At 41.1% G+C, this 15,779-nt stretch overlaps 2 protein-coding genes across 3 annotated transcripts in view; both read left to right on the top strand.

The window, feature by feature from the left end:
* Positions 1–15,779, top strand: part of nrde2 (NRDE-2, necessary for RNA interference, domain containing) — a 43,265-nt gene that overhangs the window by 1,742 nt on the left and 25,744 nt on the right. Inside the window, exons 3-19 of one of the 2 annotated variants that reach the window (XM_085142729.1) lie at positions 111–293; positions 393–533; positions 1,662–1,936; positions 2,914–3,131; positions 3,988–4,212; positions 4,353–4,542; positions 4,635–4,768; positions 5,123–5,243; positions 5,503–5,675; positions 5,770–5,941; positions 6,023–6,243; positions 6,332–6,800; positions 7,700–8,091; positions 8,212–8,351; positions 8,707–8,848; positions 9,168–9,239; positions 10,168–10,639. In XM_085142729.1, the coding sequence (XP_084998855.1) occupies positions 111–293; positions 393–533; positions 1,662–1,936; positions 2,914–3,131; positions 3,988–4,212; positions 4,353–4,542; positions 4,635–4,768; positions 5,123–5,243; positions 5,503–5,675; positions 5,770–5,941; positions 6,023–6,243; positions 6,332–6,800; positions 7,700–8,091; positions 8,212–8,351; positions 8,707–8,848; positions 9,168–9,239; positions 10,168–10,293 (3,394 nt within the window). In that variant the 3' untranslated portion in view covers positions 10,294–10,639. Of the gene's footprint in view, positions 1–110; positions 294–392; positions 534–1,661; positions 1,937–2,913; positions 3,132–3,987; positions 4,213–4,352; positions 4,543–4,634; positions 4,769–5,122; positions 5,244–5,502; positions 5,676–5,769; positions 5,942–6,022; positions 6,244–6,331; positions 6,801–7,699; positions 8,092–8,211; positions 8,352–8,706; positions 8,849–9,167; positions 9,240–10,167; positions 10,640–15,779 lie in introns of those variants that run through there. The other variant, XM_085142730.1, reaches the window with a different exon arrangement.
* LOC146495825 (uncharacterized) lies at positions 12,461–15,449 on the top strand. Its single transcript, XM_085142731.1, has one exon. It carries the CDS (start codon positions 12,544–12,546, stop codon positions 15,157–15,159), a length of 2,616 nt encoding a protein of 871 aa, XP_084998857.1. The 5' UTR covers positions 12,461–12,543; the 3' UTR covers positions 15,160–15,449.

The following is a 15,779-nucleotide window of genomic DNA, read 5'->3' as shown; positions in this document are numbered from 1 at the left end:
TTCAGTCGCAGGAGGAGACACAAACCTCCTTTGGGTTATGTCAGGAAGAGCATCCAGCTGTAAAAGATCTGCCAAATCAAACTCTTCCTCTCTTCCTCATTGACCCTCAGTGTTAGCAGAGATGTCAGCTCTGAAAAGGACGGAGAGGATGGTGTGGCACCCAGAAAGAAGAAAAGGAAGAAGAAACAGAAGAAAAAGCACAAAAAAAAGAGCGGGAGGTATTCGCACAGCAGCGCATCTGACTCTGAAACCATCTACCCGAGTGATCTCAAAAAGGAGCAAGAAGCCAAAAGGTACACGAACATCTTTAACATCACCGAGGCATACACTTGTAATTTTATACACTGAGTATAACCTCGCTTCTGTTCTGTAATTATGTTTGTGGGAAACAGGCAGGAGGCTCCTCAGTTAGCGAGCCATTTCTCTTGGTTGGATGACCTCCAGTTGCCCACAGAGCAGCTGTTTTGCGTGGACCAAAAAGCAGACCCCGCCAACTGGACTTACAAGTCTCTGTACAGAGGAGACGTAGCCAGGTAAAAGACACATGACTCTTTTTTTTTTAGCCCTTCACAGAAAAGACTTGCACACAAGAAGAGACACTAAGAAAGTGACGTTCTTGCAAACATTTGACACAATTACATCATAAACAGTGTCGTTATAGCCCAACTGTGTCTACATTTCCAAACAGTCCATGCTGCACAAAGTGCTTAACAATGTAAAATCCCACTAAAACAAATAAAATGTAAAATAATCATGCAGTAAAATTTAGAAATAAACAAAATAACTGAATAAAAACAACCAAAACAACAACTAATGCTGTTAAAACCAAAATGTTTAGGTAAAAGTGTGTTAAAAGCCAGTAATTGCCTTTGTTTGTAATGCTGGTATGATAAAAACAAGCACACATATTCAGCGAGTTTATTGTCATAGCTTTCTTCTTTTCAAAACTTGTGACGTGTTTAGGGGACATCTGTATAAACGGGCTGGTAAAAAATGTGCTAAGCTTAAAAGGATGTAACATCACGGTGTCACATTTATTCCAGGATTTAAGTGGACTGAAATATCTCTGACACCTTCTGATTTTTCCCATGTTGGTCTTTAAAACTTAACTCTTTAAACTTAATCTCAGGTGTAACCATGCTCACATTTCAGACTGCATTTGAATAGTTTCCCAACATGGTGCAATATGACAGGACATTATACTTTATTTTTTTAATCTCACAAAGAATAAGGGGAAAAAGTTTGACAATAAATGAAGCAGTGTAAGAATAAAAAGGATGAGTTGTTTAAAGAGTTTTGTTCGAGGTGTGGTTTGTATTTTCCAGCCGTGTGAGATGCCTTTTTTATACTCTGAAGGTAAAAACACTTCTGCAAAGGATACACTTGTGCTCTTCCTATAAGCCTCCTCTCTCCTTTCTCCTCTGTCCATCAGATGTGTATTTTAGGAATCCTCATACAGTTTAAGGAGAGCTGAGACTGTGATGTCTGTACTTAAACCATGCTCCCAAAACCTGGGATTCATCCGTTTGTTTGTTTTTTACTTATTAATGACTGGCTGAAGGTTTTATTTTGAACCAAATTATAAAGTTACATGGGCTGTATAGTTGAGTACAGAATAAAAGCTACAATCTGAGATGAGCTGCACTATTTTTGTGTTCCAGGTATAGAAGGAAAGGCAGCTCAGCTCTGGGTTTGGACTTTCACAAGCAGGGGGTCAGCTGGGAGGACTCAGAGGCGACTAATAAGAAGAAGAAGAAAGGCGGCGACGGGAAGAAGGCAGCGGACAGATACTACTCTACAGTCAGTCGACAGCTGCTGAAGGCAGCGCCTGCTCTTCCTGCATTACCAGCGAGTTCTGATGGTAGCGATGGCACCAGTTCTGCAATCTTCCTCCCTCTGTGTGATGATGAGGCAGACAATAAAGAAAGAGAGAAAGGTACGGGGTCTAGCTGGGTGTGGCAAAGAAATAATTCATGCTTAATGCGCCATTTTAGTGCTGATCATTTTTGAACTGAAAGTCTCATTTAAACTTGCGCAAGTGACCAAGAAGAAGCAGATTAAACCAGAAAATGTCAGCAGCGTTTGATGATTTTCTCAAGGAAAGAAAACAAGATAAGACCTTCACATTTTTAACGGGCCATGGCACCACTAATTTGAGAAAATTATGAGTCTGTTTGACAGTTCTTTGACTTTTCTGTTTATCTCATCTCCCTCAAACTTTGGAGATCTCAATGAGTTTGAGGTTGTTTGGCTGTTATCAGTTCTCATATTTTTGGCTAAAATAATATTCTCTGTTAGAATATGTATTAGTAGTCACACAGTTATGCTTTTGGGGTTTTTTTGTGTGGCTTTGTTAGGATCTTTATCTGCATGCACATCCATGTCCCAACCTTCTTACCCCCAAGTTAAATCATCCAAAAAAACAAACAAAAACGCTTAACACTCATCCTTTAACCCCCAAACAGACCTTCAACAGGTGTGGAAACATTAAAAGGTCTCAATTTTATGTAGCTTTGAGACTCTGATGAACTAAAACCAGTAGGTCAAGTTTCTTTATATGGCCCATTTCCAAACAGTCCATGCTGCACAAAGGGCTTAACAATGTAAAATGCCACTAAAACAAATAAAATGTAAAATAATGATGCAGTAAAATATAGAAAAAAATAAATGTTAAAAGCCAGTAATTGCCTTTGTTTGTCATGCTGGTATGATAAAAACAAGCTCACATATTCAGCGAGTGTATTGTTATAGCTTTCTTCTTTTCAAAACTTGTGACGTGTTTAGGGGACATCTGTATAAACGGGCTGGTAAAAAATGTGCTAAGCTTAAAAGGATGTAACATCACTGTGTCACATTTACTCCATTTATTCCTTAAAATGTAACTGATTTTTAAAAATGTATTTATCTTTTTAGCTCACATAGGGCAGACGTCATCGGTGAATCCCCTCGGTGTGTATGACTCCTCGACGGCCCTCTGGCTGCAGGGGAAAGGACAGCAAGACCAGCGAAAGGAGGACGCTCACACAGACGAGGGCACTGCACTTTTGGGTGGCAGGACCGAAGATTTCAACAGGCGGCTGAGAGAGCAGCCAGCAGACACACAGCTGTGGATAGAGTTCATACGATATCAGGTACACACGCTGCTTTATAATACTGCTGCAGGAATGTCAGGGCTTCAGAACGTGGTTCCTTTTAACAAAAGTTTACGGACTCCTGATGTGTGCTCACCTCTCATGAGAACATCACAACAAGCAGTAATCAAATGCATCAAGACAGTGGGAATGTTTTTTTTCTGACTGACAGCATTTTATTGTCTGACTCATCTGAATCTTCCTGGACTCTGAAAGTGCCAGTGAACGTTCAGGAGGAATGTTTCTCTGAGGCAAGTGATCACTCAATGTACCGAGAGGAAATCCTGCAGCGTGGGCTCCTTCTGCACCTCTGAAACTGCACTCCTCACACTGGTGCTCCAAAACACTCTCACAAAGATTGAATATTTAGTGTTTGACATTCTTCATTATTACCAAAACAGCAATGAAAGTACAAGAGGGTTGATTTACTTGAATAACGTTCATCCACTGAAGAACCATTTAGGTAACTCAGAAGTAGATTTGATGAACTCCACAGAGGCTTATTCATCTAAATTGCCTGCAGCAACTGTTCAAAATGCTTCTAAGGTTTTAGAGATGTGCTGGTAAAGACTTACGCTGGTTAAATCATACACATAAGTCAAACCAGGAGTCTAACTCAGTGTCACTACTAGCCGCAATAGGAAATCAACACAACGGGGGACAGACATAATTAGTTGATTGATATGCTTTCATTTCATGCAAATTGCAAGTTTCACAAAGTCTTCTTGTGTGCATAAAGCCCTCAATCAGTCACAGAAAAGCAAGAAGCATGGAGTTTCCTCCAACATGCTCTTTGGCTTATCAGATAAGGTTTGGGTACTTCATCGCCTCTTCCAATCTCTCCCTCCCTCTCTAGGATGAGGCGAGTGCAGCTGTGTTCAAAGGCAAGGAGGAGCAGCAGGGCAGTGATGCTGCTGAGCGCCGCAAGTCTTCCTACAGGGCAGTGCTGGAGAAAAAGCTAAGCATTGCAGAGTGCGCCGTGGCCACCAACCCCCTCTGCATAGCTCTGCAACTCGAGAGACTCCGCATCTGCCAGGAGCTCTGGGAGCCCTCAGCTCTGGCTAAAGAGTGGAAGAAACTGGTATGTCTATGTATGAAGGTCGCAACAAGTCCCTAAAACGCAGAGGAAACCCTCAGGAGTGTCGGAATCTTACTGCTTCTATCAAAAAAATAAATGTCCCATACAAGTAACAAAGTTGCTCTTTATTTGTTGTGTTTCAGGTGTTTCTCCACCCAAACAGCACCCCCCTGTGGAGGGAGTATCTGCTCTTCACCCAGAGCTATTTCAGCAGCTTCACTGTGTCCAAGGTCAACGCTGCGTACGGCAAGTGTCTGAGCACGCTCAGTGCTGTCCGAGACGGCAGCATGGTGTCTCACCCGGCTCTGCCAGGAATAGAGGAGGATATGTTGGGTAACAGACATTTCAGCATGAGGTTCATTCATTATTCAGTCCTGCTTGCTTTGTATGACTACAAATCCCACATCCTTTTACTTTCTGCCCAGATATCTTCACGCAGCAGTGTCACTTTCTGCGTCAGTGTGGTCATTCGGAGAAGTCGACTGCCCTGTTTCAGGCAATGATTGACTTTACTTTCTTCAAGCCTGACAGCGTGCGAGAGCTGTCCACTAAGCAGCAGGTATGTTCTCGCTGAGTTTTAATGTCGTAATCTACTCTTAGAGGACTTGTGTGACATTTCAGGAGTTATACAGTGGCTTGGAAAAGTATTCGGCTCCCTTGAACTTTTCCACATTTTGTTACATTACAGCCACAAACATGAATCAATTTTATTGGAATTCCACGTGAAAGACCAACACAAAGTGGTGAACACGTGGGCAGAAAGTAAAAGGGGGCCGAATACTTTTGCAAGCCACTGTATTTGTTGTTCAGAGTTGAATGTGATGATCAGTGAAGTGGCCTTGGTCGGTCATTTAAATAATAAAAAAATAAATTCTAACCTCGTGTAGTTACATTTCTGCCTCTGTGTCCACAGGTCGAGTTCTTTGAGCCGTTCTGGGACAGCGGCGAAGCAAGGGTCGGGGAGCTGGGCGCCAGAGGCTGGAAAGCCTGGATGCTCCAACAAGAGCGAGGAGGTTGGCTACAACCCACTGCAGGTGAAACACACACACTTTACAGTGCACGTGCCATTTCATTTGTTCATCAATTTTATACTGCCTGTCTGGGTTTGGCTCATGAGCCAACAGTTTAAGCAGAGATCCCCAGACCTGCCTCTCTCTCGAGACCAAAGAAGATGAAACTCTGTTATATGACTGCTCCTACAAATTCTGTCTGTGAAGAGTTATTGCAGTTTGTGTGATCCAAGCTCTCTTTATGGGGATGTAATTCATCTAATCTTTCTTTTTGTTTCCACAGAAGAGGAGGAAGAAGAGGAAGAGGATGAAGAGGAGGTGAAGGACAGGACCCAGCCCAGAGGTACCATCTGGCTGGATGTGGAGTCATCTCGTGAAGCCACAGACTGGTTGCCCTGGAGACCCGACAAAGCCAAGGGCCAGTCAGAGGAGGACTGTGAGGATCCTGACAGACAGGTGATGTGTTTGATTGTTTTAAGACAAAATATTCTTTTTGTTGAACTTTACCATGTAGGTTGACCTCTCTGCTGACCTCTATCTTTAATTCCAGGTGTTGTTTGATGACATCGGCCCGTCACTGATTTGTTTGTCTTCGCCAGAGCTCCATCTCCGCCTGCTTCTCCGTTTCTTGAGCTTTTTGGGTTTGCCTGTGGACTCAATGCTCTCGGTTTCCCCAGGTCAGCCTGGCTTGCTGCTGGAGAACCTTTCTCTGCTCACTCAAGGTAAAACAGTCTAAACAAGCTTTCATTTTTTTAAATCTCACTGAGGTGAAGTCTTTAAAAAAACAACTTTTTCTATCCTAGGTAATGCTCCCCAGCGTCCTCTGACCTCCTATGATTTAGCTGATGGTGGCATTAACTCTGTCGGTCACATGACCACTCTCCAAGGAACACGGAAGTGGGTGGGGCTTGGGAAACAGGGTGAGAAGTTCCTCACGAACTTGTTCAATATGCATCAGCCTGTGCTTCCGCCCCACCACCGAGCCTTCCTGTCACTCAGCTGGATCCAGTACGAGAAACTCAAGGTAGGACTTGGTTCATTTGACTACATTCAAACTCAAAGTGAGGTCAAATTAACCCTTACACTCTTCTGGTTCTTGGTGTTTGCGTCAGGTCATGCGCTGCTTGCACGGTGGAAATAAAAAGCGCCTTCGTTCTCAGGGGAAGAGCAGCAAGCGAGTTGCCAAGCGGCTGCTCAAAGAACCAGACAATCGCTCATCATTAGTGTTGTGGCGGGAGTACGGCCACCTGGAATGGCTGCTGGGCAACCTGGACGAGGCCCGCAAAGTGTTCTCCACTGCGACGGCGCTTGGGGGAACCAAAGGGCTGAGCAGTCTCGCTCTGTGTGATCTCTGCCTGCTGTGGTCCCAGCTGGAGTTGGAGGATGGAGCGAAAGAGCGAGGGGGTCAACCGGCTGATGTAACAGCATCCCCGGCTGTGTCTGTACTGACCCGGCTAGCAGAAGGAACCTCTGCATCGTCCACTTCATCCTCCCTCTCCACGGTTTCCATCCTGAAAGCCAGAAAATCGTACGAACAGGCTCTGGCTGCCAGTTTATCAGCACTGGACCAAAACAGGAAAGGTTTGTTTTCTGACCCGTTTCCAACTGTTTAACTTCTCAGAGACCTGACATGAACATTTTTACTATAAATCCGCACTCACTGCACAATCAGAGTAGTAGTAATTTAGTATTTTCTGTTTAATTTTTTTCTCTTTTTAGTTTACTCCACTTTATTTTTTTTTGTGTTTCATTTTGCTTAATTCAGTAAGTGCTTGGCATATTTATTAGACAATTTATCATTACTTAAGAAGGTCAGAACAGTATAATAATAATAAAATGAAACATGACAAACACAGGAAGCAACATAGCAACCAAAGATAATGGCATTCAGCGAGTTAAAGCAACAAGTTGAACTTTTTCTCAACATCGGAGCTGCCAATGAGAGTGGAGGATACAATTGTTTTAAATTTGAAAGGATGGTAAATACATCAGAGGGTTACCTAGGCAGCCAGAGCCTGTAGCAACCAGTAGTCAGGGACAAAGCGATGTGCTATAAACGCATTGATTCCACTGGACATCGAAGTCTTACATATATGCAACAAAGCTTCCTCCGCCTAGTTGTTTACAGATTTGACTAGATCAGAGATTTTCTGGATATTTTTATTTCATTTAGCCATATTGTAAAAACAAACATCCAGGTTGTTTTTTTTTTATTTATTTCATATCATTTAACCAGAATATTTTTTCACTATTTATTCAGCTTGTTCTTGTCCTAAAAGCTGAGGGCGTTGTGCTTGACTGGGTCATGCTTTTTGCTGTATGTGAACTCTCTTGTTACCTATTGGATACACCTGAACCAAGCTTTTCTGGTGGAAATCATCTTCCAAACTAATATACCTTGTTGAAAATGTAAGAGTAGTTAAAAATGAGCCCCTTCTCTTTGTGTGCTTGAGCTTTTTGTCTTATCCTTTCTTCTCCAGTCCAAGACGACCTGATGGCAGAGAAGCTGAGGTTGAGAGGTCTAGTTGGCTGCTACGCTCTTTTCCAGTACCTTACGGTGAGCGTGCAAGCAGCCAACGTAGTCTACACCCAGGCTAGAGAGAAGATGGAGGAACTACACCGCACGTTAACAGCTGAACAGCAGCTGAACAGCAGCAAGGAGGGTAAGCTCGCAAGAGCTGACGCTGACTCAAACAGGCCCTGTGTCAGCAGGGTAGCTGCTGAGTGTGAGGCGTTAGCCTGGCAGCAGGCGGCAATGCTCAAGTACCACAACAGCGTCGCTGTGTTTCCTCTGGTGACGCTGAGGCAAACGCTGACATCGGCCCTCCCAGTCTGGACCACCAGCGTCCCTCTCTGGAGCATTTATGTACAGGTCAGGCTAATAAAAGCACATTTTTCCCCATTCTTCTCTAGATATGTTTCCCAAAGCTTTTTGAGCCCTGACCTTATTTGTTTTGGCCTGACTGACATTTCCATGTGATGTGTGCTTCAGGTGGAGAACCGTTACCATAGCGCTGGCCGTGCACGCCGGTTTTTTCACTCTGTAACCAGAAACTGCAGCAGCATGGTGCCGCGTCTCTTTGCCATTGTTGCTGAACAGCAAAGGAAGCAGCTGGTAGATGCAGCTCAGAGGTAAAACGACAAACGATGATCACAAACATCAGACCAGCAGGATCACATCAAAGTTCACATATCATTTACATCCTTGTTTCCAAAAAAGCAAAATGCCGTGTAAACTACAAATAAAAACAGAAGGTGATGATTTCAAAAGTATTTACAAAAACTAAGATTCATAAGTAGCATGATAAAAAAAGAGCATCTCAAAAAGTTTGTTTAATGTTGTTTAAATGCAGATTTAAGTGATTTGCAGTCTCGCTTTTAGTTTTACTTAATGCAGCTTTTATAGAAACAGAAACAGTTTGCACATTATCAACTGATAATTAGCACTTACTGTACATTAAACTGTACATGTCTGCGGTATTTATAGATCGTGTTTACATGATGATTCCTTATCCATCCTGCCGGAGAATGGCCTCAGCAACCGCATCCGTGGACTGTTTGAAAACGCCATAGCAACAGAAACTGGGGCTCATTGTCCTTTACTTTGGAGAATGTACATCTACTTCCTGGTGAGACCAGTCATACAAACTCACATTGATGCTGTTCTGCCCTGGAGCACTAAAAGTTTTAGGAAGATTGTAGAGACCCGATCTTGCTTGAATGAGAAAAAGAAATTTTGTATCTGAAAGCTTTGGTGTCATTTTTAAAAAGAAAAAAAAAAGGAGGAGTATTATTATGTGCATTTTAGGAATAAGGACTAAAATGTCCTCTTTTTTAAAAATATTAAACATGGAAACAAAAGTGTAGAAGTGCTTCTGTGCATGTGGATACACCAATATCATCCATGCTTATATTGTGTGTGTAAAGTGTGTACGTGTGAATTTGTAGGTGTGTGAAGGAAAAGTGGATAAAGCCACAGGAATCTTCTACAAGGCCTTACAGAATATCCCCTGGTGTAAGGTGAGGCACACATATACTGTGAAAGTGATATTTCCCAAAGCTTGATTTGTAGTTCTGTGCTGAGTCCCTGCAGAGTCGTCAGGTGTTGTTGTACGAGTGAAACTAAGCTATGAGATCATTAACAGCAGCTTGAACTAACTGACTTTTATACAGGGGTGCTTAGATTTTGAAAAAGAGGAAATGACTGTGATTTGAAACCTAAACATTAGTGTCTAGGGCACTATGGTTTTGCTGTTTTGAAACCAGAAGTGACCATGTTTTATATACCAGTAACCCTTAAGGGTGCAACCAGTCAATGTATATATGTATAAGTATCAACAGTGTTAAAGAGGATCTGTAGTGATTAGCACTTGGTGACTGTTGGGAGCAAGAACTCCCCTTTTGACAGGAAGAACCTGTAGCAGGACCAAACTCAGGGACAGGCAGCTGAGAGAGGTGGTAAGAAAAGAGGAGCATAACAAGAATCAGTAGCTGATAGCCACTGCTTCTTATCTTTGTTGGTTATAATTCAGTAAAAACAAAATAAAGTCGGTTTATCTTTTATATACAGGTTATGGATGAGACGGGGCTCAATCTTTTACTGTGTTAAACATTTACTGTCTCTGTGTTTAATGCAGACAGACTCATAAAATTGGAGAATTTCTCTCACTATAACTGAAACTGAAATTTGATGGCACGTTAGTACAATTAGCCACACAGTAAGCAACACTATTTGTTATATGATTTCATTAAAGATGTTGCCACTTGATCAATATGCTGCCTTGCTCTGCATATTATTACCAAACTAACCAATTACACTTATCGCCCTGTTGTTGTGTCATGTAGTCATCACTGGAAACTAAATCAACATCAGTGCTGTATGTATGTTGCTAGTACATAAAATTTTCCCTCCTTTTCTTTCTCTGTGTGTGTGTCTGTGTGTGATCAGGGTTTGTATATGGACGCAGTGCAGCTGTTCCCCGATCACCTGCAGGAGTTTGTAGACCTGTTGACAGAGAAAGAACTGCGAGTGCGACTGCCTTTAGAAGAATTGGACATACTGCTGGAAGACTGAGCACACACACAATCTTAATTGAAGTGTGTGTTCAAATATTCAAATTTGATGGGAAGAAAAGGACAAGCACAAAGGCAAACTCTACACATATACAGCTGCAGTAATTTGAGCAAAGAGCTGGGTTTTGTTTGTTTGTTTTTTTGTATAAAGTGACACCAAATGCTTTAATTGCCACAACAAACCATTGAAACTGTATTTCTTTTACTTGATATTGTCAATAAATACAAGATTGATCTATGTGACATGCCTTAAAAAAACGAGTAAAATTTATACCGGAAGTTGTTGCATTCCAACTTATTAAGAAAAACTCTGTGGAAGTGAGAAAGGAAAACGCTGCCACTCGGCATATTACCATGTTGCCACCTCTTGAAGAGTTTTTAATATATTTTTTAATCATAATAAATCAAGTAAGGATTATATTTTCTTTTCTTTGTTAACAAAACATCTACTGGACTGCGGAGTAAATGGGGACAAACTTGCAGGATAAAAAAAAGACGAACTCTGCTGTGTTTCCGAGTAACCGTATTATGGAGAGAAAAAGAGCAACAAAATTCAAAGTGCGGCCGACATGACCGCAGCCGAACACGTGAGAGCTCACTGGACCAGTTTCTTATTGATTCACAAGTCCAAATATTTAGGAAGACATCCCTCTTTTTATGTATTCTCCTTTGAACTTGTACAGTATCTTAACTCAATTAAGAACTCCACTAACCCAAAAGCTATAAAAACTATTGGTGTTTGTGAAAAAATCAAGATCTTTCAATCACTTTATTCTTTGGCTTGATCAGTTACTTTCCCCCTAGCATATTTATATTGTTGTTTCTGAATACTGTTCTTGTATTTGTTTATCTATGCATACAATTCTTTTGTAAGTACAACACCATTATTGTGGTACTGTTTACAGTTTTTTACAGCCGCTAGGACACATTTCTCAATACCTTGGTCACTTTTGCAAAACTCTTCACACAATTCTCCTAACTGACCTTCAGCTTGGCAAATTAGTTCATTTCGCATTCAAAATACACTACAACTACCAAAAAACTTTATTCAGGTCTCAAATAAACTCATTCTTCCAGAACACTAGCAAAGGTTGACAGCCGACAAACACACTTTGTCACCCACAAAACAATGACCTAAACAACACTAACAACATGTAGCATTACAGTGTTTTCTTGTGTAAAACAAGGACACATCTCTGTTTATAATTTCAATATATGTTACTGGAATGAATCAGACATCATGCAGAATTCATTAATATTTGTTTATGTATTTTTTATTTTTTTGCACTAAGTAATCCCAAAATACAAGAATTTGTATACACACCATCCACTGATACACATACAATAGTAATGCTAATCTACTCGGTCTTCTCCATTTGGCCACAGGTTCTCATCCACATCACATCTTATGTCATCTAGGGCAATACACCTAGGAAAGAATCTTCTGCCTGATCCATCCCTGGCAATCTTCTTCCTCTTTCAGCCACTTCTCCATTTCTGGCTGGGTCCATGTTTACATCACAAAACAAACCTATTCAGCAGTTGTCTCCTTTTGTAATGAAATTGAAGGAGTAACACCTGTGTAGATGTTCATCTACAATGAGATTCAGCTGTGGCTGGTTAAACTGCATTTTTAGATTTAAAATATGTTTCAATAAAATATTGCTGTTGAATTTTGCTGTCTTATTCAGTTTTGTATTATGTTATTGTTTTGACCATAAGTTTAACAGTTTTGAAAACAGTATGTAAGTACATGCAAAATGTCCTGTACGTACAAAGATTTTTGGCAGTTGTGTCTGAGTGAGAAAATAATTCATGAAATTTGAGAGATGTAGTCATTGAATGCATTTTGTGCCAAAACACTGATAACTGATCCTCAGTTTAGCCCACATAGACTTCTGTTGTGCTCACTGTGTGAGGAGTTTTGCAAAAGTGACCTAAGTATTGAGAAATGTGTCCTAGCGGCTTTAAAAAACTGTCATTCAATTTTGTATTGTACTGATGTTTAAATAAAGGTTTTAAAAAAACAGTTTTCTTCTGCCACGCGCATCCGAGTTACGAGCTTAACGCGGGCGGTTGCGCATGCGCGAATTCTCGTGCATTCGAACGACTTACCTCATAGAAGGTTTTGATGTGTTACGTCAAAGAAGTCATTTAATGTGGTTTTACTTTGATTCGGGAAAGTCCTTAAATAGGAGCCAAGCGAAGTCAAAAAGTTATCACTACCAGAGACCCCCTCGACAGTAGTTACATGTCAAACTTACCACGCTCTTTATATTCAGAAAGTTTAGCGTTTCAAGAAGATTTTAACAGAGAGAATCCGTGTGAAATAACAATGTCTGCAACACAGGATTATAATACTCAAACCCCACTGGTCGTATCACCAGATGAGCTGTCACCGATTATCGATAACGCCTTCAACAAGCTCGATGATGTACAGTGGACTTTAATAGAAAATGGAGCTTGGGATTCTGATATTCAAGCAGTTTTGGCTGATATGATTTCTGAAATCATACAGATCACCTCAGTCAACATTTTGAGACGTGCTCTTCCCGTCATTCAGAGCGATGCATCTGCAGAAATAGAAACAAATCCATCATTTGGCGACTCCATCTCAATCACTATTGCAAACCTGCTCAATATCCCAAAGCAGATATGCGGCAGTGCTAAAAAGCTGACAAAGATGGTTGAGGAGGAGATTTCAAATAAGGTCAAATATATAGTCGCCCTGGTCAGAGAGCGCTTCAATTTACCATCAGACCCCGCTGTTTACGTCAGTGGGGCAATTCGTAATATTAGAAAACTGCGTGTCATGGTTTCTCATGCTCTCTCATGCTTGAAAAGATATGCAAGTAAACTGAAATGCCCGTGCATGGGAAAGGAAAGCGATTCAAGTGAGTCTGAGTCCAGCAAAGATAGCATTGAGTCCAGCATCTCAGTCAAATCAGCCACCCAGGAGGTTAGTGAGATTCTGACCAAATGGTGTCAAGATTCAGATTTTACAGATGATGAATTATCGGATGATGACAGCGATATGGAAATTGAGCCACCCGCTAAAATAGAGCAACTTTCAGAAAAGAAAGAAAGTTCAGAAAGTGGCGAATGTGCAGAAGCTGAAAGGCAGGCAGAAAGTATTCCACCTGAGACCCCAGTAGAAAAAATTGCAGCTGACATTGTCAATATTATACTTGACAATCTCCAGTGCACTGACACTGATTATTCTTGTCACAGTGAGAAATGTACCTCACCCAAATCTGGATTCAACGGGGGAATCATCTTTGATAAAGTGAGAGAGTTTTTTACCTCACATGCTCGTTCCGCACCGCAAAAATCACGCAAACTGCATTTTTCCAAGATTGCAGGAAAACATTTTGAAAAGATGAAAGGGGAGCTGAAAACAACAGTGAAGAAGAGCAAAGACTATTTTATTAGTCTGTCAAAGGTAACCCACTCCCCTGAAACTGAGAGAATGGGTTCCCACGACAGTATGAGTGTCAGCCTCCCAGGTTCAGCATGCGAAACTCCTCTTTCAAATTCTAGCATGTCTGTCCGTGCCCCTTCTAGAAGCTCATCTACTCTGGGAAACATGATAAAATCTGCTACTCCAACTAGCTTTAATGTCATCAAATCTGAAATTAGTGACATATACAGCGAGTTCACAAAAGAGAAAGAACATGACATTATCCAAGAAAGGCTCGAAAACATTCAAATAAGCGAGAAAGTGAAGAATTTCTCGAGAGAATTGACAGAGAAACTGTACGACCATTTAATGATAAGTCGTATATACCAAATTCCCACAACTGTTATGGGTAGAAGTCTATCAGACTCCGTCATCTCCAAGACACCACAGCAAGTAGCTGAATCCAGAGTTTTCTTTTCTCCTGAAGTCCTCTATGTAATCATAGAAGACGCAGTTGGAAAGTTTTTGCAAAAGATTCTGCTTTTGGTTGATGGTGAAACAATAGATGAAATTGTTCAGAGCGAAAAAGTGTCTGATGCTGTTGAAGAGATCCAAAAGGTCATTGCAAAGGGACAGAAACGGGCAAGAGACACAGAATCAGACTATTCTCAGAAAAGTGTCAGAGAATCTAAAAAACCCTGTCCTTCTAGACCAGCGTCTCTGGAAAAGCAGGTCAAGTCACCAGAGAAACGCTCAACATCCTCTTGTTCAAGTTCAACACCAGTTCTCGAGAGGATGGAGGAGGAAATGTCTGGAAAGTCAGAGGACAGATTCTCAGAGGACATACCCTCGGAAAAGTCTGAGGAGAAATTCTTGGAAAAGTCTGAGGAGAAATTCTTGGAAAAGTCTGAGGAGAAATTCTTGGAAAAGTCTGAGGAGCAAACCTCAGAAAAGTTAGAGGAAAAACTGTCTGAAATGTCTAAAGAGAAACCCTCAGAAAAGTTGGAGAAAAAGCTCTCAGAAGTGTCAGTGTCATCTCAGGCAGCATCCGAGAACCTTGCCATGTGTCTTATAGCTAGACTCATGGCTCAGTACAAAAAGAGCCTAAAAAAGCCGCTTTCATTACCTAACAAAACTTTAGAAGACATCATTGAACATCTCAACAACTTGGTGCAACCTGAAATCAGCATTGAGGAGTCTATAACAAATCTGGACAAGAATGTGAGTCAATTGACCAAAAAAATGTCTAAAGGACTCGTCAAGGAGTTTGGCTCCACAGAACAGGTCATGAATGCTGCTTTTGCAGGTGATAGTTCATTTGATGAGGCTATTTTGAAGCATTTGAAAATCAATTTGGGTGTCCTCACAAGTCCTCCAAAAAAGTCCAGAATTGCCAGGTTCTTTGCAGCAGTGGGAAGAGCTATTATGAAACCCTTCAGATGCTGTTTTAAGGGCAGCGATGACTAAAGACCTTGACTTTTCCACTGCCTTGCTTCAAATCAAAATTCCTAAAAGTCTTTACAGTTTTCCTAAAAAACTATTATATCTTCACTGTGTCTCCTTTGTGTTTTCCATCGTACCCAGCCAGCCGCAGCAGATGGCTGCCCCTACATGAGTCTGGTTCTGCTGGAGGTTTCTGCTTTTTAGAGCAGTTTTTCCTCCCCACTGTCGCCAAGTGCTTGCTCATAGGGGATCATTTGATTGCTGGAATTTTCTAAAGATGGTGTTTTGAACTGTAAGGTGGAGGTCCTACAGGCCCTCCACCTTACAGTTCAAAACACCTTCGGGAGACTTCTTAGTTAATTGGCACTAAAATTAAATAAATAAAAAAAAATACAAATTAAAAACAAGTTGACTTTTGTTGTCTTTTCTTGATGTCAACCACAAATTAAAAAAGTGTAGCATATGTATACTCTGGTCATCAGTACTTGTATTTTAATGTATTACAGTATAATTTGATATAGCGATCATTCTGTGTCAAAACCAAACCTTCTGCTCAACTGTTCACAATGGAAAGGTTTAACGTTTATAATGTTTGCTGTAAATTTTAGCTTCATATATCAGATACTTTTGTCAGGATCTGACGG

Source organism: Neolamprologus multifasciatus, chromosome 19, assembly GCF_963576455.1.
Source record: "Neolamprologus multifasciatus chromosome 19, fNeoMul1.2, whole genome shotgun sequence".
NCBI classification, from domain to species: Eukaryota; Metazoa; Chordata; class Actinopteri; order Cichliformes; family Cichlidae; genus Neolamprologus; species Neolamprologus multifasciatus.
Note: the sequence above shows the minus strand (reverse complement) of the source record. Positions and strands in the feature narration are given on the sequence as shown.

Bases quoted from the DNA above. Each gene is read 5' to 3' on its own strand.
- LOC146495825 (XM_085142731.1), top strand. From the start codon at position 12,544: ATGTCAAACTTACCACGCTCTTTATATTCAGAAAGTTTAGCGTTTCAA.